Source organism: Porites lutea, chromosome 12, assembly GCF_958299795.1.
Source record: "Porites lutea chromosome 12, jaPorLute2.1, whole genome shotgun sequence".
NCBI classification, from domain to species: domain Eukaryota; kingdom Metazoa; phylum Cnidaria; class Anthozoa; order Scleractinia; family Poritidae; genus Porites; species Porites lutea.
This window is the reverse complement of record NC_133212.1, coordinates 19,027,251-19,054,262: the sequence shown is the minus strand read 5'-3', so window position 1 is coordinate 19,054,262 and position 27,012 is coordinate 19,027,251. Positions and strand designations below refer to the sequence as shown.

Here is a 27,012-nt window from a genome sequence, read left to right as displayed (position 1 = left end):
GCTAGTTTTCGCGTTTTTCTGAGGCGGAGGCTAATTTAACGACAGGACTAGAGCTTCAAAGCAAGCACTAGTATCAACTGACATAATGTCATTCTGTTTATCTTTAACACTAAAGCTCTGCGCTAGTTATAGTTCGTTCCGGTCAGTGATGCAAATACATTCGCAGTAAGTAAGTAACAATTAACTTTAACGAGATAGAATAATTATTCTTTCTTGACTATACAGAACACCATGTCGCCAAAACTGAAATCCACAGTTACAAACACATACAAGGAATTCTACTGTAAAAATTCGCCATAAACATAAGAAATAAAAATTATTTAAATGTTCCTTTTTTGTTTCTTTTTCCTTTTTATACGTCCTTGAGCCGCCAAAGGACCGGAGAAATTGTCATGTTTTCAGACGATACCCCAGACCTACTCCAGGATCAAAATGAAACGAGAAAAGGCTGGGAACAAGGAACTTCTGATCAATAGGATTTTGATCGATCGACTTTTAGTTGGCTGAAACTCCGTTGCTAATTTCTAAAATTATTGTATTTCTCTTCCATCGAAATTTAATTTCAACAAGTGAAATTCAATTTGCTGGCAAGGGCAAGATAAACAAAATAGATAAATTAACTATTACAAAACAAACAGAACAGGACAATTTTTTTCTGCAAGATCTCCCTCGAGCACTGACAGCCACAATATTAAAATTCCCCCCCTCCACAATCTCGCAAATTTTAGTACCTTCGCCACAAAGAAAATAATCGAAAGAACTGCCTTGTGGTGTACCTGCTAATTTACGAATCTACGGACGAAATCCGTGTGACTATATACAGCGATAAAGGTGATTCTAACCTTTTTGTCACAAAGGAAGGCAAAAACCGAAGAACCATTCAAAATATTAGGGTGGATGGATCTGGAAACACAAAGAAAAGCCCAAAAATGTATTTTAGTTTTAAATGTCTAAATGAATTAGTGCCTCCATATTTATCGGATTATTTTATTAGAAATCGCACTATCAACACTTACAAGACAAGACAAGACAAGACAAAGCAACGACAGTTAACGCTAGGCCGAAAAAACACTTAGACTTTCAGGTGCAGTTATTTACCCACATCAATAAAAGAAGCTATGCCGCTTTCCCTTTTTAAGAACTTTCTTAGATTTCATTTTAGCCATTAGTTGTTTCTTATTTTAAAATATAATTCTTAGGTAGCACTTCGATAGCTCTCTTATTTTTCTTGACCTGAAACAAATTATAAAGATTTTTAATTTCCCTTTCCGGCAGTTTTTAAAATCCTTGTTCATAATTTTAAAGTAATTTTTTACTTCTTAAATTTTCATCATGTAGTCATAATTTACGCAGGGCCCCTGTTGATACCAGCCAACGGCTGATAAGGCTACCCTGCCTAAATAAAGTTGACTTGACTTGACTTGTCTGTAGATGAAATCCTAGCGTGTGACCATTTAGATGAAAGCCAATCTAACTTTTAAATGTATATATATAAAAAAACCATTCAAGTCACCCAAAACAATATAGCTTTTAAGAGCTAGATGGCTTCCTTGGAAAAGAGATGGCAAATGACTAGTTCGAGAGACTTTAACGAGCCTGTGGAACACTGAGCCTTTACCCTGCGAACCCAAGACTTTCTACACTGTTTCTAAATCTTTGCATTCAGCTACAAAGAGTCTTAAAGACTCGATTCCAAACCGAGTCTTTCTCCAACTCTCAGACTTAAAGAGGAGCACGAGTCAACTCTCACAGTTCTTCGTAACTAGCCCATTAAATTTCGAAAAATTTAGAAAGGGCTAATGGGCTTCTTTCTCATTAATACAGTTCAAAAGCGGTTTCTTAGATACCGAGGCAAGCATCAAAAATTGTTCATTTGATTTATTTAACGCGTTGGCAAACTCGATGTTGACTTTGACGTGGTTTTATTTCAACGAATTTACTTTTAATTTAACTGGTGATAGTTACTGCTTCTTTAAATGCTCGGAAATAAACTATTTCGAAAAAGCTACCTCGCAAAGACTTTTGCTGCTGGACCATCGTAGCTTAATCAAAAACAAAACAGAAACAGCGGTCATAAACATTGTAAACTTATTACACATACCAAATGGGACTCATTCACTCATCGCAAGCTGATACTCAAAATATATCTCATTTGCACGTCAACTTTATCGCTGCTACCGAATTTGCTCCTCTTCTTCCGTCGATGGCTTTAGAAGACTTGTGCATCAAAATGCCGGGTTTCCCTCAAGGGATTATCACCTACCACCACAATGTCTGAATTGCCAGTTAAAACAGAAACAGAGACGAGCCGGACAGTCTGTACCCATGGTTCCTAAAAAAGGATATAATTGTCCTATTACTTTCCTTAGGTCAGTATTCAACGAAACCAAATTACTGACTACATTAGACTGCGAGCGGTCGTCCTTCATTCCTCAGAGCCACGCTCGGCGAGCGGAAAAAACTATGTCCTCGCGGCTTCGCCGCTCGCCCCTCACGCATGCTCTCGGTCTACTATGATTCAAGAGTAAAATAAGAGACTGCTCGCAGTCTATGACCGCGTCAAAACCACCGGACATAATATCAAGGGGAATCATTTTGAAACTTTAGCGTCGGGCAAATCTGTTTATCTATGGGAGTGCCGGCCCCTTTCCCCGGTGACTAAGCTCTACAGTATCACATCCTATTTTGGGATTTAACTCCAAACGAAAAGTCATCACGCTTTTTTGTACATTTCTTTGCTGTCACTGCACGATTACCACGGGGAGGTGCCTAAATCGGAGCTTTACAATAATTAGAATTAGAAGGGATTCAGGAGCGACTATCAGTCTGATCAGGATCTTGGTCTGATAATAACTAAAGATGTGCATCACTGCTAGAAGGATACGCACTTTCAGTCATTTCAGGAGACCTGGGGTACTTATCCTTTATATGGGAAAATCGCAAATTCCCGATGGAAGATCAAATGGTACGTGCCATTCCGTTTGGGAAGCTTTGGAAAATATGGGCTCAGGCCGGAGTCCATGATGGGCTACGATTAGAGGCGATGCAATTTTTTTACTCTTTTAGCCTGTCGCAGCTGATTTGTATACTGATTTTGTAGCGGGTCGTTCTCCCACTACGTCAAATTTTGCAATAGTTTTGTGTTTATGCACAAGACTTCCACCCGGGTGTTAATGGCAAGCACCCCAGAATTTCGATTTTTTGCGGCTGATTCCCTCGGATCCGGACTCCTCCCCCACCCCCCAGCTCCGCTCTAATAGTATGCTTTCGCTTATGCGTTTGCAGGGTTTAATAATAAAAAAAAATTGCAAAAAGCCTTACGACCTGCTGTGTTGCCATTCCGTCCATTCGTGTGCAACCTCACTACACTCAAGAAAAGGAACTGTGATCAATGAATGTGGAAAAGATGTGGAAAAACTGAACTACTGAAGAGTTATGGCAGGTTTAGCTTTCCCTCCCTTCTCAAAAAGAATATTAACCCTTTACGTCCCAAGAGTGACCAACATCAATTTTCTCCCAACAACATCAATACACAATCAAAAGAAAAGGTTATGAGAATTGATGAAATAATCACCTGAGGGAAAATACTTTGATCTTTTATCAAATTCTCTCAACTTATTTTTTATAGAAATGTATAGAAATCAGTTTGGAGAAATCATATGTGAATATTGGGGCTTAGAGGGTTAAGAAACGGCTGATCGAAGCTAAGTTAGGTCTAGGAGAAATGGGCGGACCTCTAGAAAATTCTTGGTCACGCCCGTGCTTGCGAAAAAGAGAAAACTTAATAATTTTTTTTAATGACCTTCTTACTACAGTTGAACCCCAGTTTATGCACACCTCGTTATTACGGATAGTTTTCTTTGTCCCTGGAGAAAGCCTTTTAATCCATTTACTCTAAATTTAACCCGCTTAATACAGACATCCGTTAAATCTTGCCCAATGGACAGATTCTCATGGAAATTCAACCTCGCTAATGCGGAAATTTCATTATTAACTGTGTGTTGTAACGAACCTCTCCTATTTGAAGATAAAAACCTTCAGTAGACAGCATGTCGATATTCCCAGCGCAACAGTACACCGAATAGAATGATTTGAAGACGTCAATTTCAGACTATATCAAGCATGGGCTAGTTACGCAAAGAACTGTTTGACAAAGTAATATAGATGAGCGATTTTTGAGCGTTTCCGTGGATTTAGTCCGCGGAATGACGGATTTGTGAAAGTCGAGAGATTTTTTTAAGAATTGGACGATTCTTATGTCCTCTTTAATTTGTTTTATTAGTATTTTGTTCAAATAAAAAGCGTTTTTCCCGTTAATACGGACACTTCCTATGGCCCTTTTATTTTCCATATTAACCCTTTAAACCCTAAGATCAAAATTAAAATTCTCCTTTGTCGCCCCTATTCATTTACTACAGAAGTAGTGAGGAGAAGTTGATAAAATATCAAACCAAAAACATCTTGTGTGATCACGTCCTTAATTCTCATGACCACTCTGTTTTACAAAGCATTGCTGTTACAAGGAGAAATTTGACGCTGATCACTCTTAGGGTTTCAATGGTTAACGGGGTTTGACGGTAATATATTTTTCTTTACGCACTCTTTATTCCCAAAACAGGCTGAGGTCAGTTCATTTCATTACATAGGGGTTACACTGCAAACGTCAAACATGTTAAGAATTTCCGTGTTGGGAAGCACTCTATCGATGATTTGCGAGTGACACATTCTTCATTTACTACTTTCTTGGCCAAAAATGATTTGATATTGTCGATGGGTGCAAATTCTTAAACGTGATAACCACATGTCTTCTTGTGACTTTAATAAGGGATTAACAGGTTAAGAGTATTTTTAAATATATAGACGAGTCTGTTAAATACAGTTTTTAACGACAGAAGACAATTTCCCGGGGTCAATGATGCCTCTGCTCGTATATATAGTATATATAGTACAGTTTATATAGTATATATAGTACATGATGTGAAGTATATGAAATAATTCATTTTTTAACCGCGGTTGTAGATGAAAGTGAAGAATGATCATCGCAGTAAATTTTCCAATTTAAGCAATTGCAAAGAAGAAGCCTGAGAAAAAAAATCAGGGATTCAGTACTTTAGTTTCGATCTACTAAAAAGTGTAAGTTTACATCACCAAGCCATTGTGCGTTAACTACAATTGTTTTTTGTCAGGTATTGTATTATGAAACAGTATTTTTAAACATATTTCAAAACGCAACATTCTGTTTTGAGAGTGACTAGCAATTCAATCAAAAAATTTGTTATCGCTTCATCAAACTGTCAACAGAGGGCAAAATGCGAACGAGAAAGGAAAAAATCGTCAAAATGCCATTAGATTTTTCTGATCTATGACGCCCAAAACGGAACTGACTAAGATTAATATAATTACTTTTCAGTTTAATTCACAGATGAATGCGTCAGTGCGTGCTCAAGACCAATCAAGGATTTAGCGTAATGATGAGTCTTAATATTTCATATATTGTGCGGTGAAATCGAAACTGCCGCGATTCGCCTTCGCGCCCCCAGCCACTTGTCACCGATATTCGCCTCGCTGGTGAAGGAAAACGATTTTCTCGCGTGATGTGGCTGCGATTATTGAGGCGAAGATCGCGAGGATGTGGCCTTTTTCTTGGGCTGAAAATCTGCGTAATCATGAGCATGTTTATTCTCCATCACCTACTGTACAACGAGGGCAAGCTTGCTTCATCGATACCAGGATTATTACCATTGGAAAATATTCAACTAAGAACTCACATCGAAACAATTAATTACCGATTTTTAACTGCAAATACACAGACTTCATCGGCCATACTTAACAATGGCAGTTTTATAATTTCCGAACCTAATGAATTTGAAGCTGAAGAAAGAGATGCGAGTATAAAGTTTCTCTTCGTTTTGCATCATTATGAACAGCTTTCGAAGACGACAGAAAACTTACTTCAACTTGCTGCGGTCGCCAAGCAAATCGAACGCGTGATCGTTGAGCCATTTGTTCGAGATTCTAGAATGTGTGGTTTACCCTACGGATGGTCTGGAAAACTAAGAAGTGAACGTCGTAGATTTCACCCACTTTCTTTGTATTTTGATGTAAAATTCATGAACAATTTGCTGAAGAAATATCACATCGCGCCCATGGTAAAATTAGAAACTTTTAAACGGCATTGTCGCTCAAGCGTGACCAACACCACGATCATACATTTTCTGTACAGCGATCAATCGGAGAAGGAAATGAAAAAGTGGTACAAAATTTCGGCTCTTGAATATCAAGACATTAAAAAACAGGCAAAATCTTCTGGTTGGTGTGAATGTAAATTTATCGACCACGCTCTCAGTCTGTCGAATCGAATTGGGGAACTTCGTATTGGAAGGCAAATCTGCGTTGATGCTGAGAAAGTCAGTAGCCTTGAGCTGTTCGAAAAGGAAATTACGAAAGGAGATAAATGCGTCGTCGTAATTCATTGGCGTGGAATCGGAAAAGATAGAACACATTTTAAACCGGAAGTTGAAGTGGATAACCGGAAATTGCTGCATTCGTTACGGTCTAGCGAACGCGTTGCGGAGAAAGCTACGAAGATCAGAGATTCAATCGGTAGAGAGTATATATCTATTCACATTCGATCTGAAAGACAGATTCAGTGGTATGATGTCGAACGACTAGCGCAGTGCGTCAGAACTTTGGTTAAAAAAGTTGAAAGTCTCAAGCAAAAATATAATAAAACAAGGGTTTTTCTCTCGTCAGACTTCACCCGATTTGGATCGGACACTCTACATTCGTTCACGGCACAAAACACTTCCTTAATGAACAAATTAAAACAGATTAAGAGATTTTTGTACAAGGCTTTAAAACCTTTAAAGTACAATCCAAAGTCGGGCGATCCGTTAGATATGGACAGCGGTGTTGTGGCCCTCACAGAGATGAATGTGCTTACAGGGGGGTCACACTTAGTGACCATTGGCTCTGGAAATTTCCAGCAGTGGATTGTTGATGGGTTCGTGGAGAGAAAGGCTGGCACCGAACAGCAGAACAACTGGACCATAACAAGAATTTGCAATAAAGAAGACAAAGTGAACGACTACAAACCTAGATGAGTGATGTTGCCTTGGTAACTAATGATTGACACATGTTGATCCACTTGGTCTTTTTGTGTTGCTGATCTTTTCAGCCATCACTGAGTAGGGGATAGGAAAACCATGAGTGCTGTTGCAGCATCAGCAAATTCATGCCAGGTGCTGTAGCCATCACGTGCCAGCGAAAGACAAAACCATCAAATTGCTGACAAGCATTAGACTAAAAATACATCATCTCAAGTATGCACAAGGACAACTGGAAAATCAAAAAAATAAAAACAGGTCACAGGACTTGAGAAAAGTCCTGGTCAGTTCTCTGGGGCAACTAAACCTTCTTAGCCTGCATAACAGGCACTGGTTATTTTTTTTAAAGGCCGCGCAAGCGGGGAGGAGGCCTCCTCTTCTTTTCTCCCCTTGCACGTCCTCTAGATTTCATCTTTTGCGCTAAAAAAAAACCGGTGCCTGCTATGCAGGCTAGAAGCTTCTTTGTTTGCCAGTTTGAACAAAATCTGCGAAATTTATGATGGAACAGTAATAGAGTATTATATCTTGCAGAGTGCATAAAATGCAAACATTGTGTTTTTTGGTGTATTATCTATTTGAAAAAAGATGTCTAAGATTTTCCTGTGCTTTCAAAGGCAGTTTAAGAATATTATTTAAAGAACAAAGGGATCCTTTGGTCCAAATAAGTGTCTACACTATAAATAAAAATTTACAGAATATAATATAGTCAGAAGTATGGTAGCTAGGGCAAAGGGCGTGTATTATCTTAACCCTGTGAGTCCCAAGATTGCCAACAACAATCTTAACAATGTGGATGCACAGGTTATTAAAATTATTAACAAAATGATCACCCAAGGGAGAAATGCTTTTATCTTTAAAAAATTCTCTCAACAATTTTTTTAAGGAAATGTATGAATATCATTGTAGAGAATGTGTGTTCAGTATTGGGGGTTAAAGGGTTGAAGTGCCAGCCATCTCAGGGAGCCTTGTTTAGCTTTTTAACCTAGTACCAAGTAATGAATGCAATTTCAGTAACACAACAAGAAATGAAAGAACTAGTCACTTCTGTAAAGAACCTTCTTGTAAAGTAATTCTTACCTATATGGGCATACTGTTAGATTTGTTTAGAAATGTCATGAATTACCATATTTTACGAGAATGCAGGCTGCAGATTAGTCATTTGTCTGGACTTTTTTATTGTTTTTAAGCCTAAAAACAAAAACAACTCCAGCGGGCAAATAAGACAGCTAATGCGGTATCCATGTGAAGACGGGATGAGCATGGAACTCACAAACACACACAAGGCTTATGGATTCTCTGTTCTGTATCACGTTTATGCTAAAAAACAATGCATTCTCTGTTCTTCATTATGTCATAAATGTTATGTCACATCACTTTGAGATTCATTCCGCCTTGGAACTTTCGCATGCTGCTTTTTTAGGCTGCCGCCTTGCAGCCTCATGTCTTTGTAAGGCTGCTTGTTGGCAATGAAACCAAATACAGGCATAATAACTTAAATTGATCACAGATAAATAAAGAGTAGCCTAGATTTCAGCTGCCTTCTCATCCTTCTCAAATCATACATTCCTGAGAGATATCGTCTCTGTCAGGTATGTGTGAGTCCAGGAGATGGCTGAAATTCAGGCTAAATAAACTGCATCTGAGATTCCAATTTGTCCAGTATCACATGGTTTTGAGGCAATCTGAGGCAATGGAGAATGTGTGTGATATATCATGTGGAAAAAGAAGTGATCAGTAATCACAGATTAATTAATAACGAGTACAGGCTGCATTTCAACTGCCTTCTCGTCCTTCTCAAGTCACACGTTCCCTAGAGAGATGATGTCATCTCTTTTAGGTGTGTGTGAGTCAAGGAGATGGCTGAAATTCACGCTAAATAAACTGCATTGAGATACCTGCAGCCAGTTCGAACCGCCATGGCGTGTGTGTTGGCATGCCATCTGCTCCTGTCATAGCATTCAATTTTGACACGTTTAGAAATTCTACGCCATCTTTCCTTCTCCCTAGCAGGGTCCTGCAAACGAATTAAGTACAAGTACAGCCCGAAAAATAGAATTTTAGCCACTAGTCTGTAGTACCTCTTGACATTTTAATATCATGTCCACACTTGAAGGGACGAGTGGGAGACTGGATACGACTTAGCGTTGAACCGCGAAGAGACTGAGAACCAGTTTCAAACAAAAAAATGGCGGCAGGTTAGGAGGTACGTGCCGGATAAGTAGGGCTTTTGAAATTTAAATTGATTTTAAATTAACACTTTTGTATATTGCTTCATTAATGATTTTACATTTGCATATTCATGTCGCTGTATTTATATATGACAAACATAGTTCTTTAAATTCCTGTGGAAAGGCATATATTGGGCTGAACTAGTATAAACGTCAATCGCGCGCCCGGTTCCAAAAGCTATATAAGTTAACACTTGTTCTCTTTTTCGTGAAATCGCGGTCTTAAAAATGTCAAATAATCGAATCAGATGGCATATAGTTCTGGATATTGTCTGTCTCGTTCTGTTAGGAATAGCGGACTTGCTAATTTTCGCAATCCCCATCAAACCGAGCCAACGAGGATTCTTTTGCGATGACAACAGTTTGAGAAAGCCTTTCCAAGAGGAGACTGTTTCTACTTGGGCAACAATTGCCGTTGGATTTTCTGTGTCAATTCCTTCCGTAAGTACCTTCCTTTAAAAAAAAAGCTTAACTACGATAATCTCCCAGGATTAATACATCTGTTTACTTTGGAGAACTTTATTGACTTTAGAAACAAACCGACCGAGCATACGACCTAGTCAATCAACACCCGATCAAACGGCTAAGTACGTCAACTTTGTATATGTCGACATTTTAGGAGAGTAAATAAATGGTTACAAGTTCAACACTTTTTCTTCGCTTTACTTTATGGTTCTGTCAATGTTTACTTTAGCACCTCCGTTGTTCAAGTACAAGCGATTATCTATTTACTAAGCTCTTCAGCTGTTTTTTGAAAGATTATTAGTAACCAATTCAGATCTATTTTACACCAGCTTTACATAACTTTCATCGCATTGATGATACTATTAAACGAATTTTCTTTTTGTGCGATCCATTTCAAACTTAATAAACTTCGTAAATTTTAGTCGAACATTTTCATTCTCAAGATCGCAAGAGTAATTAAATCGCCGTTGAACAAAATATATTGGCAACATGTGTTTTTCCTGGGAGTAAGGAATTTCCTGTGTGTAATTTTGAATTGCGTTTAAGCTTTGATTGAGTACAAAGGAATGTTTACCCAAAGCTCTTATTAAGAATTAAGCTGTTATCTTTGGAATACTAATGAAAATAACGCTATCCAGTTCGTTTAAAATTACCTCTATATTTTTTACTGATTTTTGTGCAGACTGCTACATTTTTAAACCTCCTGTACTGTGTACATGTATATTGGTCAACAATCTAAGTAATGTTCACTTCAGAAGGCTCTTCAGTGAAAAATTAAAAAAAATAAAACAAAAACAATCGCTGGTTAGACAAAACAATCACCACTGTTAAAGTTAGCAAATATTCAAACAGATTAATATTCTTCAGTCTTTCACTCCTGTTTACTTGAGTCTGGAACTGTTTTGAGGCATTTAATCTTTAATTACTTACAAGTTAATTTATTTTATGATGCAGCTTTTTGTAAAGAATTAATGTCAATTTTAGACCCTCTTATGATGCAGAGCAGTTAACTAGATTTGAAACCTTTTCTGCTCCGTATAGATAATAATATGTGAAGTGATCAAAGGCAGATCACTGAGAAGAAAAGCTGGAAGTGGATTTGGCAAAATCAATATCAAATGCGGAGTACTGAGTTGTAATTTGTTGCCATGGCATAGAAGGTGACTGGAAATAAAAGTCTTAGTCTAAACTATCCATTGTGGCCACTAGCATAAGAAACCAACTCTGCTTAGGGGCCAACCATTTGACTTTTTGCAGGATTTTTTTTTTCTAAAATCACCCATACTTGCCACCCCCCACCCCCCCTTCAAACATCAAGTGAAGAGAACCTAAGAAGAGGTTTCTTTTCACAAAGGTTTTTTCGTATGCGCATAACATTGATACACTGCATGACTGTCAGCATCGCAAAATCAATGTGTTCCACAATGCAATATTAACAACCATGCAGCAAAGAAACCTCTGCTAACAAGGTATAAAGTATCACCAGCTTTGTGAAAACCTTTTGAGCTGTGACAGCTCTGTGATGAAAAATTACTCGCAAGCAACTGTGATGGACACTGGTCATTTCGGTACAAAATCGTTTCAAAACAAGTCAATTCAATATGAATTTTATAAGTAGTGAAACTGCAAAACAATTCTGAACAGTTAAATATAAATATGGCATGAGTATTTATCGCTGTTATGAGCCAACGACACGAAAATGTTCACACCTCGACTGAATCAACTTGTATCAAAATGATTTGTATCCGAATGTCTTTGTATTGAAATGACTGTGAATCAGTGGCCTTCTTTTCCTTTGTTTTTAAGTTCTCTTAAGCAACCACTCAGCAAAATTAATACCTTGTGAATAAAAGCATTAACCTGATCATGATCAAATAAATAATAATACATAACATGAGCACTAATGGGTCTTGCCTTGAATGAGATAATTAACCCTCGGACCTACAAGGGGGGGGATGCCACTCCCCCCCCCCCCCACCTCATAAGGTTTTCCAGAGTTTTTTCCTAGAGGATAAAACATTATTACCTGACGTTTTTAGTAGCTGTTCATTCATCCCTTAAGCACATTTTGAGACAAGTTTAGTGATGATCAATTGCTATGGTTGCGAGTTATGACATCATAAGTAGCTGGTGGTCAAGCCAATTTTGGTTGAAAATACATGTTTTTTCAATTTCTTTCAACAACAAAAGCAAATCTTGTGGCCAAAATCATGCAAAGTGCTTATTTATGTGTTATTTTTCATGTAAAGCACCAAAAATTACCATTTCTCGCAGTTTTAACCGGATTTCTGATTCTTGGTAAAATCCAAGATGGCGACCATTATTGGTGACATCACAGAAAAAATATACCTCATCTTGTTAAGAAGCCAAAGTCTTTCCACTAAAGGTAAAATTGTTTCAAAATACTGCAACATATCAAAAACTCCAGGGAGGGGTTCCATCCACCCCCCCCCCCCCCCCCCGTACCACGGTGGGGGTATGAATTTGCATGTACGTCCGAGGGTTAATAAGAAATGACAAAAAGGCTTTTTAATATCATTAATGTAATTCTTACCAGGCTAATATCTCGCCCTATCCCTTGTTTTTCAGAACTCTGTTTATTATCTTCATGTTTTGCTTTGGTGCTCTAATCACAAACCTGCTTACCGACATCGGCAAAGTAACTGTAGGGGGGTTGCGACCCTATTTCCTTACAGTGTGTAAACCCAATACTACCTTGCCACACTGTCGTCAAGGTTTTGTTACTGAAAATATCTGCACTGGAGATCCCAAAGACATTCTAGAGGCCAGGTTTGTATCTATCTCCATTGCAGACTCTGTGCATTATATACCTGCCAACTCTCACGCCTTAGACGTGAGTCTCACGCCTGCGGATTGAAAACTTCGATCTCATGCCGGCTCACGCCTGCGGGCCAATTTCTCACGCCTGATTGAAAAATGTGAGTTGTTGCCGTCTTGCTTGACACAATTTTCAAAAATATGTTAACTCAGACCCATGTAAGGAACGAAAACCATGTGTAAAATGAATAAATGACAATACCTTCCTCACGATCTCTGATTTTGTGGATAAGCATTTCCTCGATAACTTCGCCTTCGGCAGACTTCGGACGTCTTCGGAAGACTTCGGACTTGTTCGGGAACCTTCGGAAATGATCGTGTCGTCTGCAAAAATCCCAGCACTCCCAGGATAAAAATCTCACGCTTATAACTCAGAAAAAGTTGGCAGGTATAGCATTACATCTTGTAATCAAGATGGCCATATACTGATCACTCACTTGCTGGGGTTCGCAGACCCGTAAAAGTGAACACCACTCAATTTTCTCACTTCCTCCCTCAATTACACAGGAAAAAATAACCGATTCCCATTTTTGGATATTTTAAGGTATTTAAAGAATACCCACAAAAGTCCCAAATTTGGAAGAGTGAGACAAGTCCCAATCAGGGAACTTGGTTGGGAATTCCCTAGTTGGGACTTGTCTCACTTTGCCAAATTTGGGATTTTTATGGGTATTCTTTAAATACCCTAAAATATCCAACAATGGGAATCCGTTACTTTTTTTTCCTGTGTTACCTTTAAAGCATTTTTAGAATGTTATGCATGTACATGTACACATTCTCTCAGAACAAACTGCAATATGGAAACCCCTTGTATATCTACCAGCTCTTCCAGCCAATTTATCCAAAAGTCCTGTGGATAAATAGAGAATCTCCCAGTGTCACCATATTAGTGGTTTCAGAGCCCTTCTTTATATCAGCCAGAATAAATTTGTAAATTTTCTGTACTTTCCATAAAAAGAGCAGAGGGGGATAAAGGGGTTAACAGACAGGGAAAGGAGAGAGGGTCATGAATGCAAAATAGAAAGTCTCCAGATAGTGGCATCTCTTGCTATTTCCAATCTGGCTCCTGCCCCTTGAACAATTAGTATATTAAATTTGAAGTTCTTCATTTTTAACTTTATTTTAGGGAATCATTTCCATCAGCCCATTCATCCTTCTCGGCTTATACCATGGTTTTTCTAGCAGTAAGTTGCATTAGAACTTAAAATTAATCATTATAATCATCAACAATATCATTAATCTTAATAGTTTGCATAATTGCGATCAACTAATCTTGTCATTAATCTAACATTTTTAGCAATTTTGGCTGGTGGATGTTTAAGCTGCTACCATATCAAACCGCTTATAAGCCGAAGACACAGATTCAGGAGGGCTCATATCTAAGAGGGCTTTTATAACCAGAATATAAAAAGTGCTTTGAACCATACTATAGCCGTGCTGATCAAAATACCTTGTGCATTAACTGGTTTCTAATTAAGCTTTGAAACATCATAGTAAATCAGATCCATGTCAATATAACCTAGAGGCAGGAGGCTTATATTCGGATTTATTTTATATAGGCCTATAACTGGCAGGGGGGGGGGGGAGCAGTGGACTCGTGGGTAGCGGTTTAATGTACACTGCATTTCACCCTACTGCTGTCATGGTAACTTATCCCTAATTCCCCATGTAACAAAATCCTGTTCAGAAATGCTGTTCTGGAGGAAAGTCCTTTGCAAACATGACAAATAGGCTTTCATTGATTGACAGAAACATTTTTTTAAAATTTTGTTTTCCAAACAGCTCTATCTGGAAGCATCAATGCCAACAAAACGAACCAACTTAGTCAAACCGTTTGCTCAAGTGAGTTTCATCATCCTGGGTTTACTGTGTGCTTTGTCACGGATATTTGATTATTGGCATCACTGGGGAGATGTGTTGGTTGGCCTGTTCCTGGGTACTATTGTGGCTTTCTTTATTGTAAGTGTAGGATCTTATTAGTAGTCATAGGTAATGTGTCCTGAGGAAACAGCCAATATTATGCAACACCACTTAGTGCTGGTTTGGCTGCAAAATCACATCTGAGGACCAAGCAAAGAAATTCCATACTGATAACACATCACCTATACCCATATCTGGATCGTACTTAGGACTGGTTAAAGCAAATTTCCAACAAGATCTACCCAGTTCTCAATAGTGATGCATCATCGATCTGTATGAAATTTCTGAAGTGGTTCCTTAGACATTTCACAGGAAAAAGAATAGTGAGGTCGCAAAACCTGGGTTGTTTTCTCAGGCAATAACTAACATGCCATCTTACACCCCTGCTGCATGTTCTCACTGTTGTGACGTCACTGTTGTTGCTATTGTCACTTTTGTCGCTGCCCTCACTGCTGTCGCTGTTGTTATTATTCTCACTGTTGTCACTGTTGTCACCGTTGACACTATCGTAACCGTTGTCACCATTGTCACTGTTTTTACCGTTGTCAATGTTCTCACTGTTGTCACTGTTGTCACCTTTGTTACTGTTGTCACTGTTGTCCCCGTTGTCACAGTTCTCACTGTTGTCGTTGTTGTCACTGTTGTCATAGTTGTCACAGTTGTCACTGTTGTCACGGTTGTCACCGTTGTCACTGTTGTCACCGTTGTAACCGTTTTCACCGTTCTCACCGTTGTCACTGTTGTAACTGTTGTCACCATTGTCACTGTTGCCAAGGTTGTCACTGTTCTCACCACTGTCACTGTTGTCACCGTTGTCACCATTGTCACTGTTCTCACCGTTGTCACTGTTGTCACCGTTGCCACTGTTGTCACCATTGTCACCGTTGTCACTGTTTTTACCGTTGTCACCGTTTTTACCGTTGTCACTATTGTCACTGTTGTCACTGCTGTCCCTGTAGTCACTGTTGTCAATGTCCTCAATGTTGTCACCGTTGTCACTGTTGTCATTGTTGTCACAGTTGTCACTGTTGTCACCGTTGTCACTGTTGTCACCATTGTCACTGTTGTCACCGATGTCACTGTTGTCATTGTTGTCACCGTTGTCACTATTATCACCAATGTCACTGTTATCATTGTTGTCACCGTTGTCACTATTGTCACCAATGTCACCGTTGTCATTGTTGTAACAGTTCTCACTGTTGTCACCGTTGTCACTGTTATCACCGTTGTCACGGCTGTCACTGTTGTCACCGTTGTCACTGTTGTAACCGTTCAATGTTGTCACCGTTGTCACTGCTGTCAATGTTTTAACAATTGTCACTCTTCTCATTGTTGTCACAGTTTACACTGTTGTCACCATTGTCACTGTTGTCATTGTTGTCACAGTTGTCACTGTTGTCACCGTTGTCACTGTTGTCATTGTTTTCACAGTTGTCACTGTTTTAAATGTTGTCACTGTTGTCACTGTTGTCACAGTTCTCACTGTTGTCACCGTTGTCACTGTTGTCACCATTGTCACTGTTGCAAGGTTGTTACTCTTCTCACCATTGTCACTGTTGTCACCGTTGTCACCGTTTTTACTGTTGTCACTGTTGTCACCGTTGTCACTGTTGTCACCGTTGCCATTGTTGTCACCGTTGTCACTTTTGTCACCATTGTCACCATTTCCATTGTTGTCACAGTTGTCACTGTTGTCACCAATGTCACTGTTGTCACCGTTGTCACCAATGTCACTGTTGTCACCGTTGTCACCGTTGTCAGTTGTCATTGTTTTCACAGTTGTCACTGTTGTCAATGTTGTCACTGTTGTCACCATTGTCACCATTGTCACTGTTTTCACCGTTGTCACTGTTGTCACCGTTGTCACTTGTGTCATTGTTGTCACCATTGTCACTGTTGTCATTGTTCTCACCGTTCTCACCGTTGTCACGGTTGTCACTGTTGTCATTGTTGTCACCGTATTCACTGTTGTCACGGTTGTCACCGTTGTCATTGTTTTCACAGTTGTCACAGTTGTCACTGTTGTCACAGTTGTCAGTGTTGTCACCGTTGTCACTGTGGTCACCGTTGTCACCATTGTCACTGTTGTCACTGTTGTCACCGTTGTCACCGTTGTCACTGTTGTCACCGTTGTCACTGTTATCATTGTTGTCAGTGTTGTCACCGTTGTCACCGTTGTCGTTGTTGTAACAGTTGTCACTGTTGTCACCGTTGTCACTGTTGTCACCGTTGTCACTCTTGTCACCGTTGCCACTGTTCTCACCGTTGTCACCCTTGTCACTGTTGTCACTGTCGTCACCATTGTCACTGTTTTTACCGTTGTCACCATTGTCACCGTTGTCACGGTTTTTACCGTTGTCACTGTTGTCACTGGTGTCCCTGTAGTCACCATTCTCACTGTTGTCAATGTTGTCACCGTTGTCACTGTTGTCATTGTTGTCACAGTTGTCACAGTTGTCACTGTTATCACCCATGTCACTGTTATCATTGCTGTCACCGTTGTCACTATTGTCACCAATGTCACCGTTGTCCTTGTTGTAACAGTTCTCACTGTTGTCACCGTTGTCACCATTGTCGCCGTTGTTACTGTTGTCACCGTTGTCACTGTTATCACCGTTGTCACTGCTGTCACTGTTGTTACCGTTGTCACTGTTGTGACCGTTCACTGCTGTCAATGTTGTCACAATTGTCACTGTTGTCATTGCTGTCACAGTTTACACTGTTGTCACTGTTGTCATTGTTGTCACAGATGTCACTGTTGTCACAGTTGTCACTGTTGTCACTGTTGTCACTGTTGTCATTGTTTTCACAGTTGTCACTGTTTAAATATTCTCACTGTTGTCACTGTTGTCACAGTTGTCACTGTTGTCACCATTGTCACTGTTGTCATTGTTGTCACCGTATTCACTGTTGTCACGGTTGTCACCGTTGTCATTGTTTTCACAGTTGTCACTGTTATCACAGTTGTCACTGTTGTCACCGTTGTCACTGTTGTCACCGTTGTCACCATTGTCACTGTTATCACTGTTGTCACCGTTGTCACCGTTGTCACTGTTGTCACCGTTGTCACTGTTATCATTGTTGTCAGTGTTGTCACCGTTGTCACCGTTGTCGTTGTTGTAACAGTTGTCACTGTTGTCACTATTGTCACTGTTGTCACCGTTGTCACTCTTGTCACCGTTGCCACTGTTCTCACCGTTGTCACCCTTGTCACTGTTGTCACAGTCGTCACTGTCGTCACCATTGTCACTGTTTTTACCGTTGTCACCGTTGTCACGGTTTTTACCGTTGTCACTGTTGTCACTGCTGTCCCTGTAGTCACCGTTCTCACTGTTGTCAATGGTGTCACCGTTGTCACTGTTGTCATTGTTGTCACAGTTGTCACTGTTGTCACCGTTGTCACTGTTATCACCCATGTCACTGTTATCATTGTTGTCACTGTTGTCACTATTGTCACCAATGTCACCGTTGTGCTTGTTGTAACAGTTCTCACTGTTGTCACCGTAGTCACCATTGTCGCCGTTGTTACTGTTGTCACCGTTGTCACTGTTATCACCGTTGTCACTGCTGTCACTGTTGTCACCGTTGTCACTGTTGTCACCGTTCACTGCTGTCAATGTTGTCACAATTGTCACTGTTGTCATTGCTGTCACAGTTTACACTGTTGTCACTGTTGTCATTGTTGTCACAGTCGTCACTGTTGTCACCGTTGTCACTGTTGTCATTGTTGTCACTGTAGTCACTGTTGTCATTGTTTTCACAGTTGTCACTGTTTAAATGTTCTCACTGTACGTTCTCACCGTTGTCACTGTTGTCACCGTTGTCACTGTTGTCACCATTGTCACTGTTGCCAAAGTTGTTACTGTTCTCACCATTGTCACTGTTGTCACTGTTGTCACTGTTTTCAGCGTTGTCACCGTTGCCACTGTTGTCATTGTTGTCACCGTTGTCACTGTTGTCATTGTTGCCACAGTTGTCACTTTTGTCACCATTGTCACCGTTTCCATTGTTGTCACAGTTGTCACTGTTGTCACCAATGTCACTGTTGTCACCGTTGTCACCGTTGTCAGTTGTCATTGTTTTCACAGTTGTCACTGTTGTAAATGTTGTCACTGTTGTCACCATTGTCACCATTGTCACCGTTATCACTGCTGTCACTGTTGTCACCGTTGTCATTGTTCTCACCATTGTCACTGTTGTCATTTTTCTCACCGTTGTCACGGTTGTCACTGTTAACACCATTGTCACTGTTGTCATTGTTGTCACCGTATTCACTGTTGTCACGGTTGTCACCGTTGTCATTGTTTCCACAGTTGTCACAGTTGTCAATGCTGTCAATGTTGTCACAATTGTCACTGTTGTCATTGCTGTCACAGTTTACACTGTTGTCACTGTTGTCATTGTTGTCACAGTTGTCACTGTTTAAATGTTGTCACTGTACTTTGTCACCGTTGTCACTGTTGTCACCGTTGTCACTGTTGTCACCATTGTCACTGTTGCCAAAGTTGTTACTGTTCTCACCATTGTCTCTATTGTCACCGCTGTCACCGTTGTCACTGTGGTCACCGTTGTCACTGTTCTCACCGTTGTCACCGCTGTCACCGTTGTCACTGTGGTCACCGTTGTCACTGTTCTCACCGTTGTCACCGTTGTCACTGTTGTCACCGTTGCTACTGTTGTCACCATTGTCACTGTTGTCACTTTTGTCACCATTGTCACTGTTTTTACCGTTGTCCCTGCTAACATCGTTGTCACCGTTGTCACCGTTGTCACTGTTGTCACCGTTGTCACTGTTTTCACCGTTGTCACTGTTGTCACCGTTGCCACTGTTGTCACCGTTGTCACTGTTGTCAACATTGTCACCGTTATCACTGTTTTTACCGTTGTCACCGTTTTTACTATTCTCACTGTTGTCACTGCTGTCCCGGTTGTCACCGTTGTCAATGTTGTCACCGTTGTCACTGTTGTCACAGTTGTCACCGTTGTCACTGTTCTCACCATTGTCACTGTTATCACCAATGTCACTGTTATCATTGTTGTCACCGTTGTCACCATTGTTGTTGTTGTAACAGTTGTCACCGTTGTTACCATTGTCGCCGTTGTTACCGTTGTCACTGTTGTCACCGTTGTCACAGTTGTCACTGTCGTCACCGTTGTCAACGTTGTCACTGTTGTCACTGTTGTCACCGTTTTCACTGTTGTCATTGTTGTCACAGTTGTCACTGTTGTTACTATTGTCACTGTTGTCACCGTTGTCACTGTTTTCATCGTTGTCACTTTTCTCATTTTTTCCACCCTAGTCACTGTTGTAAATGTTGTCACTGTTTTTACTGTTGTCACCGTTGTCACCATTGTCACTGCTGTCACTGTTCTCACCATTGTCGCCGTTGTCACTTGTGTCATTGTTGTCACCGTTGACACTGTTGTCATTGTTGTCACCGTTGTCACTATTGTCACCGTTGTCACGGTTGTCTATGTTGTCTCTGTTGTCACTGTTGTCACTGTTGTCACCATTGTCACTGTTGTCACCCTTGTCATTGTTCTCACTGTTGTCACTGTTGTCATTGTTTCCACCGTAGTAACTGTTGTAAATGTTGTCACTGTTTTTACTGTTGTCACCGTTGTCACCATTGTCACTGTTGTCACCGTTGTCACTGTTTTGGCTGTTGTCACTGTTGTCACTATTTTCAATGTTGTCACCGTTGTCACTGCTGTTACTGTTGTCACCATTGTCACCGTTGTTAATGTTGTCACCGTTGTCACTGTTGTCACCGTTGTCACTTGTGTCATTGTTGTCACTGTTGTCACTGTTGTCATTGTTGTCACCGCTGTCACTGTTGTCACAGTTGTCACTGTTGTAAATGTTGTAACTGTTTTTACTGTTGTCATCGTTGTCACCATTGTCACTGTTGTCACTGTTGTCACTAGTGTCACCGTTGTCACTGTTGTCACCGTAGTCACTACTGTTTTCAGCGTTGTCACCATTGTCACTGTTGTCACCATTGTCATTGTTGTCATTGTTGTCACCGTTGTCACTGTTGTCATTGTTGTCACCGTTGTCACTGTTGTCACCGTTGTGACTTGTGTCATTGTTGTCACCGTTTTCACCGTTATTACTATTGTCACTGTTGTCTGCGTTGTCGCCTTTGTCACTGTTTTTACCGTTGTCATTGATGTCACCATATTCACTGTTGTCACGGTTGTCACTGTTGTCACCATTGTCACCGTTTTCACTATTGTTACTGGTGTCACCGTTGTTGCGGTCGTCATTTTTTTTTACCGTTGTCACTGTTTTCACCGTTGTCATTGTTGTCACCGTTGTCAGCGTTGTAACCTTTGTTACTGTTGTTACCATTGTCACTTTAGTCATTGTTGTCACAGTTGTCCCTGTTCTCACCCTTGTCACTGTTGTCACTTCTGTCACTGTTGTTACCGCTGTCACCATTGTCACTGTTGTTATCGGTGTCACCGTTGTCACGGTTGTCACTTCTGTCACTGTTGTCACTATTTTTATGGTTGTCACCGTTGTCATTGTTGTTACTGTTGTCACTGTTCTCATTGTTTTCACCGTTGTCACTGTTGTCACTGTTAGTCACCGTTGTCACCGTTTATCACCGTTGTCACTGTTGTCACTGTTGTCACTGTTTTTATTGTCACCCTTGTCACTGTTGTCATCGTTGTCGTTGTTGTTACTGTTGTCACTGTTGTCACCGTTGTCACTGTTTTCACCGTTGTCATCGTTGTCATCGTTGTCACCGTTGTCACCGTTGTCACTGTTGTCACCGTTGTCACCGTTGTCATTGTTGTCACTGTTGTCACCGTTGTCACCGTTGTCACCATTGTCAGTGTTGTCACCGTTGTCACTGTTGTAATTGTTGTCGCTGTTTTCACTGTTGTCTCTGTTGTCACCATTGTCATCATTGTCACCGTTGTCACTGTTGTCACCATTGTCATTGTTGTCTCGTTGTTATCGTTGTCACTGTTGTCACTGTTGTCACCGTTGTCACTGTTGTCACTGTTGTCACTGTTTTTACCTTTGTCACCGTTGTCACTGTTGTCATTGTTGTCACCGTTGTCACCGTTCTCATTGTTGTCACAGTTGTCACTGTTGTCACCGTTGTCACCTTTGTCACTGTTGTCATTGTTGTCACAGTTGTCACTTTTTAAAATGTTGTCACTGTTGTCACTGTTGTCACCTTTGTCAGTGTTGTCGTTGTTGTCACAGTTGCCACTGTTGTCACCGTTGTCACTGTTTTCACCCTTGTCACCGTTGTCATTGTTGTCACCGTTGTCATTGTTGTCACCGTTGTCACTGTTGTTATTTTATTCACCGTTGTCACCGTTGTCACCATTGTCACTGTTGTCACCGTTGTCACTGTGTTCACCGTTGTCGCTGTCGTCACTGTTTTCTCCGTTGTCACTGTTGTCGCAGTTGTCACTGTTGTCACCGTTGACAGCGTTGTAACCGTTGTCACTGTTGTCACTTTTGTCATTGTTGTCACAGTTGTCACTGTTGTCACCGTTGTCACTGTTGTCATTGTTGTCACACTTGTCACTGTTGAAAATGTTGTCCCTGTTGTCACCGTTGTCAGTGTTGTCATTGTTGTCACAGTTGCCACTGTTGTCACCATTGTCACTGTGGTCACCGTTGTCACTTTTGTCACTGTTTTCACCATTGTTACCGTTGTCATTGTTGTCACCATTGTCACTGTTGTCATTTTTGTCACCGTTGTCGCTATTGTCACTGTTGTCACTGTTGTCGCCGTTGTCACTGTTTTCTCCGTTGTCACTGTTGTCAGCGTTGTAACCGTTGTCACCGTTGTCACTTTTGTCATTGTTGTCACAGTTGCCACTGTTGTCACCATTGTCACTGCTGTCACTGTTGTCATTGTTGTCACAGTTGTCACTGTTGTCACCCTTGTCACTGTTGTCACCCTTGTCACTGTTGTCACCGTTGTTACCGTTGTCACTCTTTGCACTATTTTCACTGTTGTCACCGTTGTCATTGTTGTCACTGTTGTCACCGTTTTCACCGTTTTCACCGTTGTCACTGTTGTCACTGTTGTCACAGTTGCCACTGTTGCCACCGTTGCCACTGTTGTCACCGTTGTCACTTTTGTCACCGTTGTCACCGTTGTCGTTGATGTTACTGTTGTCATTGTTGTCACCGTTGTCATTGTCGTTACTGTTGTCACTGTTGTCACTGTTGTCACCGTAGTCACCGTTATCACTGTTGTCATTGTTGTCACTGTTGTCACGGTTGTTACTGTTCTCATCGTTGTCACCGTTGTCCGTGTTGTTCCTGTTGTCACCGTTGTCACTGATGTCATTGTCACCATTTTGACGGTTTTCATTGTTGTCTCGTTGTAACCGTTGTCACTGTTGTCACTTTTGTCACCGTTGTCACTCTTGCAAGGTTGTTACTGTTCTCACCGTTGTCGTTGACGTTACTGTTTTCACTGTTGTCACTGATGTCACTGTTGTCACCGTCGTGATCGTTGTCACTGTTGTCACCGTTGTCACTGTTGTCACCTTTGTCACTGTTGTCACTTCTGTCACTGTTATCACCGTTGTCACCATTGTCACTGTTGTTATCGGTGTCACCGTTCGTTGTCACTTCTTTCACTGTTGTCACTATTTTCATGGTCGTCACCGTTGTCATTATTGTTACTGTTGTCACCGTCGTCACCGTTGTCACCGTTTATCACCGTTGTCACGGTTGTCACCGTTGTCACTGTTGTCACTTTTGTCACTGTTTTCATTGTCACCCTTGTCACTGTTGTCATCGTTGCGTTGTTGTTACTGTTATCACTGTTGTCACCGTTGTTATTGTTGTCATCAATGTCACCGTTGTCACCGTTGTCACTGTTGTCATCGGTGTCACTGTTGTCACCGTTGTCACTGCTGTCACTGTTGTCACCGTTGTCACCGTTGTCACTGTTGTCATTGTTGTCACTGTTGTCATTGTTGTCACTGTTGTCTCTGTTGTCACCGTTGTCACCGTTGTCACTGTTGTCACCGTTGTTACTGTTGTCACTCTTGTCACTCTTGTCACTGCTGTCACTGTTGTCACTGTTGTCACCATTGTCACCGTTGTCACTGTTGTCATTGTTGTCACTGTTGTCACCATTGTCACTTTTGTCATTGTTGTCACCGTTGTCACTGTTGTCACCGTTGTCACTGTTGTCACCATTGTCACTGGTGTCACCGTTGTCACTATTGTCACCGTTGTCACAGTTGTCACTGCTGTCATCGTTTTCGCCATTGTCACCGTTGTCGTTGTTGTTACTGTTGTCACCGTTGTCACTGTTGTCGGTAGTGTCGCTGTTGTCACCGTTGTCACCATTGTCGCTGTTGTAACTGTTGTCGCTGTGGTCTCTCTTGTCACTATTGTACTGTTTTTATTGTTGGTCCCGTTGTTTTCACCTTTTCCATGCAAAAGGGGCGAAAGTTTGAGTTACGGTGTTAGACCTTAATTAGTTTAGTTGTCTCTTTCATCGCTTTTTTTCTGTTTTTAAAAAAAATGAGACGGTTATTTTGACTACCAGTATCATTATCATTATTATCTTCTTTATTTTACCTTTATCCAGACCTTCCGTTCACTGAGGTTGTTCTCTTTTGCCCACTGTCCGAAGTGTCACCCTGGCTACCCTGTGGATGAACTTGATACTGGTCGACGTGCTCAGGCAGCTAAAAACACAGAAGCATCAAATGATGACAGTACTAATCCACTTTAGGAGACCGTTAACTTTTGACCCTCAAACCCTCAGCTTGGAAGGGCAATGTTATAAATTCTATAAAAAATTTTCAAATATTTTTGTTATAACGCGGGGTAAGAAACAATTTGAATTTTAGCTTTTACAGCTGCAGGAATTTGACCTTGTACAGGACAGGAAAGAAATTGACACAAGCTGCACCAGTTAACGCTTAATTTCTGTACAATGTATATTTATATAGTATTCACCAAATCAGTGGATAGCAATTTTCGCGCGTTCTGATTGGTTCCCGTAACTCGGAATATCTTTGGATATTCACTGTTTTGGGACCGGATTTAAAATGGCTTCTTGTTTCAAGACAGTTTGGAAAGGTGAAATTTTAGAGTTAAATGAAGCAGCTGCGCCAACAAATACTAAGAGTACGACAAAAGTTGACTTGTCGGTATTTACTGGTCGGTAGAAAAAATTTTCTCACTAAATTTGCAACAAAATCAAAAGTGATCCCCTAAACACTGTCAATTGAAGCGTATACAAGCTTTAACAAAGTGACGTCTTTTATTTGCAAAAAGTTCTTTTTTGTTTTTTATCCAACTGATTTGGTAAACACTAAACAACTATCCCCCTCAGGGTCGATTCATAGCGCTAGATATAGATCGCCACGCTTCGCGTCTCGGTATATAACACCACTATTTCCCCCCCCTTCCCCCTTCGGGGGATAGTTGTATAATATTCATCATCACCGTCTGGATACTCCCTTTACTAAATGAGAAAAACTGCAAACAATGACGTCAAAGGGTTCGCCTACATTAGGAACATTTCAATTGAAATGTATGTTAGGTTATCAGCCTTAAACTCAACTGTCTGGAAATGTCTTCCTCACTGAGTCTCCTAACGCAGGAATTGGACATGGAAGAAACAGGAGAGTCAGGTCCCTGGGAACTACTATTTATAAATGTTGTATATTTCCATTTGTTATTACCATTTACAGGGTATAATTATTATTTTTAAAATAGTATATTCAATAACAAAATAAGAGTTATAGGTGTAGAAAGTTTTTTTTTGGACAATACAGGCAGCAGACTCTATGTAAGACACCGGAGCTGATTTCAAATTTTAGACAATGTATAATGAGGTCCTGTTAGTCTGAATTTCAAAACCAGTCATTTCACATATTGATGGTATTTGACCATTGAATTTTGTTTCTTTCTATTCACTGTGTCCTTGTTTCAGCTCATTTGCAGCCATTTCATCCGTCTTATGCAGGGTTCGTACAGGTCGTGGAAAACCTGGAAAGTCATGGAATTTGAGAATTTCATTTTCCAGGCCTGGAAAGTCATGGAATTTAATTGTCGGTCCTTGAAAGTCATGGAAAATTAAAGATTTGTTTGATTGTTTAGTTACTTCAGATGACAAAGCAAGGACAATGTAAGATAGAGCGGAGTAATTAAACAGCGCAAATGGCACGCATTTTGGTGGACACCAGAGTTTGTGTCTGTTGAACTACTTAAGGTCAAAAAATACAGCCAAACTAGGAAAACTGTGAAAGTTTTCGAAAGTGACAACTAATCCTGATTTCATGGAAAACTTGAAAAGGTCATGGACAGTCATGGAATTTGAAGAGCCCAAAAGACTACGAACCCTGCTTATGTCATTGTTTCAAAGCCATATGGCTTGTTGGAATTTCAGCTTAATAGGGCCTCAAGAATATTTTCATGTGAAATTACACAAAATTAATTCTGTAACGAATTAGGATTTATACGTGATAACACTGACGATTTTGTCTGGCAATGTTAGTCTGTAGAGCCTCAACTGTTCACTTTTTTTTTTTTTAAATGCCAACAACTAGGTAAGGTAGGTTAGACATTTTAGACCACATAAAATATTTCTGCATTCCTATACATTGTCTCAAAGTTAAATCAATCCCAACATCTCAATATAGAGCTTGGGATGCCTGTGCATGTATAATAATGAAACACAGGATCTATTTATCATAATTTTGGACTAAGGGGTCCAAAGCAAAATATTTCATGAAATTTGTGAAAATGTCAAATGACAAAATAAAAGGCTTTGAGCCTTTCTTTGGTCCTGTTCGCACTACAACAAGAAATAGTCTAGAGTTTAGAGTTTGCAAAAAAATGTTATAAAATAATCTTGTCATTACCAATTTTTCGTTTTTACAACCTTTTTTGGCACTTGACCGCCAAATTTATCGCGTAACCGGAAGTGACATTAATTTAAAACAAAACTTATTTAAGTTGGCCACATTTGTGAAATATAAGATGACCCGTAGACGAAAAGCTGTCAAGGGAACAAACTATTTTGTCAAGTGACAAAAAATTGTACTGCAGGCCTCTGTCCGAAACCACTTGACGGCATGCTTGAAGTTTGGTGACACTTGAGAAAATTTTGGTGGCTGAAAATAATCGTTCGCACTAGAAATGGCTTCCTGTTGACAGAATTTTGTGCGAATCAAACAAAATTTTGCGTAGTGTGAACAAGGCCTTTTATAACATAAATAGCATAAATTCTTCTCTCCTTAAGATTTGTGTTAGTAAAAAGGAGACATATGAAAGCATTTCACATTAACTTTGTTTTTTATCATTATTTTCAAACTTAATAAATTTGTACGATTAAGTATTTTAGTTATATTTTAATGAAAAATTGGGTAATAATCAGTGTTGCTCTTCATCTATAAAACAGCGAAAGCTGAATCCAGAGTCGAAAGTAGGCCACGAGATT

General features: G+C 40.2%; 2 protein-coding genes across 3 annotated transcripts; both read left to right on the top strand.

Annotated features, from left to right (window-relative positions):
• The first annotated feature begins 5,339 nt into the window (after positions 1–5,339).
• On the top strand, positions 5,340–7,765 carry LOC140921614 (uncharacterized). Its single transcript, XM_073371619.1, has one exon. It carries the CDS (start codon positions 5,595–5,597, stop codon positions 7,101–7,103), a length of 1,509 nt encoding a protein of 502 aa, XP_073227720.1. The 5' UTR covers positions 5,340–5,594; the 3' UTR covers positions 7,104–7,765.
• Positions 7,766–9,502: 1,737 nt separating this feature from the next.
• Positions 9,503–24,942, top strand: LOC140921284 (phospholipid phosphatase 1-like). Of its 2 annotated transcripts, none has more exons than XM_073371273.1 (6): positions 9,503–9,775; positions 10,841–10,959; positions 12,389–12,589; positions 13,764–13,821; positions 14,420–14,479; positions 24,148–24,942. In XM_073371273.1, exons 1-6 carry the CDS (start codon positions 9,563–9,565, stop codon positions 24,292–24,294), a joined length of 798 nt encoding a protein of 265 aa, XP_073227374.1. In that variant the 5' UTR covers positions 9,503–9,562; the 3' UTR covers positions 24,295–24,942. The 2 variants fall into 2 exon arrangements, with proteins under 2 accessions (XP_073227374.1, XP_073227373.1); XM_073371272.1 differs by having other exon boundaries at positions 14,420–14,596.
• The last annotated feature ends 2,070 nt before the right edge of the window (positions 24,943–27,012 follow it).

What these genes read in the sequence shown, in the direction of transcription:
- LOC140921284 (XM_073371272.1), top strand. Translation starts at nt 9,563, where the DNA reads ATGTCAAATAATCGAATCAGATGGCATATAGTTCTGGATATTGTCTGT. An exon ending in AAAGACATTCTAGAGGCCAG is followed by an intron (nt 12,590 to 13,763) that starts GTTTGTATCTAT and finishes ACTTTATTTTAG; the next exon opens with GGAATCATTTCCATCAGCCC. An exon ending in ATACCATGGTTTTTCTAGCA is followed by an intron (nt 13,822 to 14,419) that starts GTAAGTTGCATT and finishes TTTTCCAAACAG; the next exon opens with CTCTATCTGGAAGCATCAAT.
- LOC140921614 (XM_073371619.1), top strand. Translation starts at nt 5,595, where the DNA reads ATGTGGCTGCGATTATTGAGGCGAAGATCGCGAGGATGTGGCCTTTTT.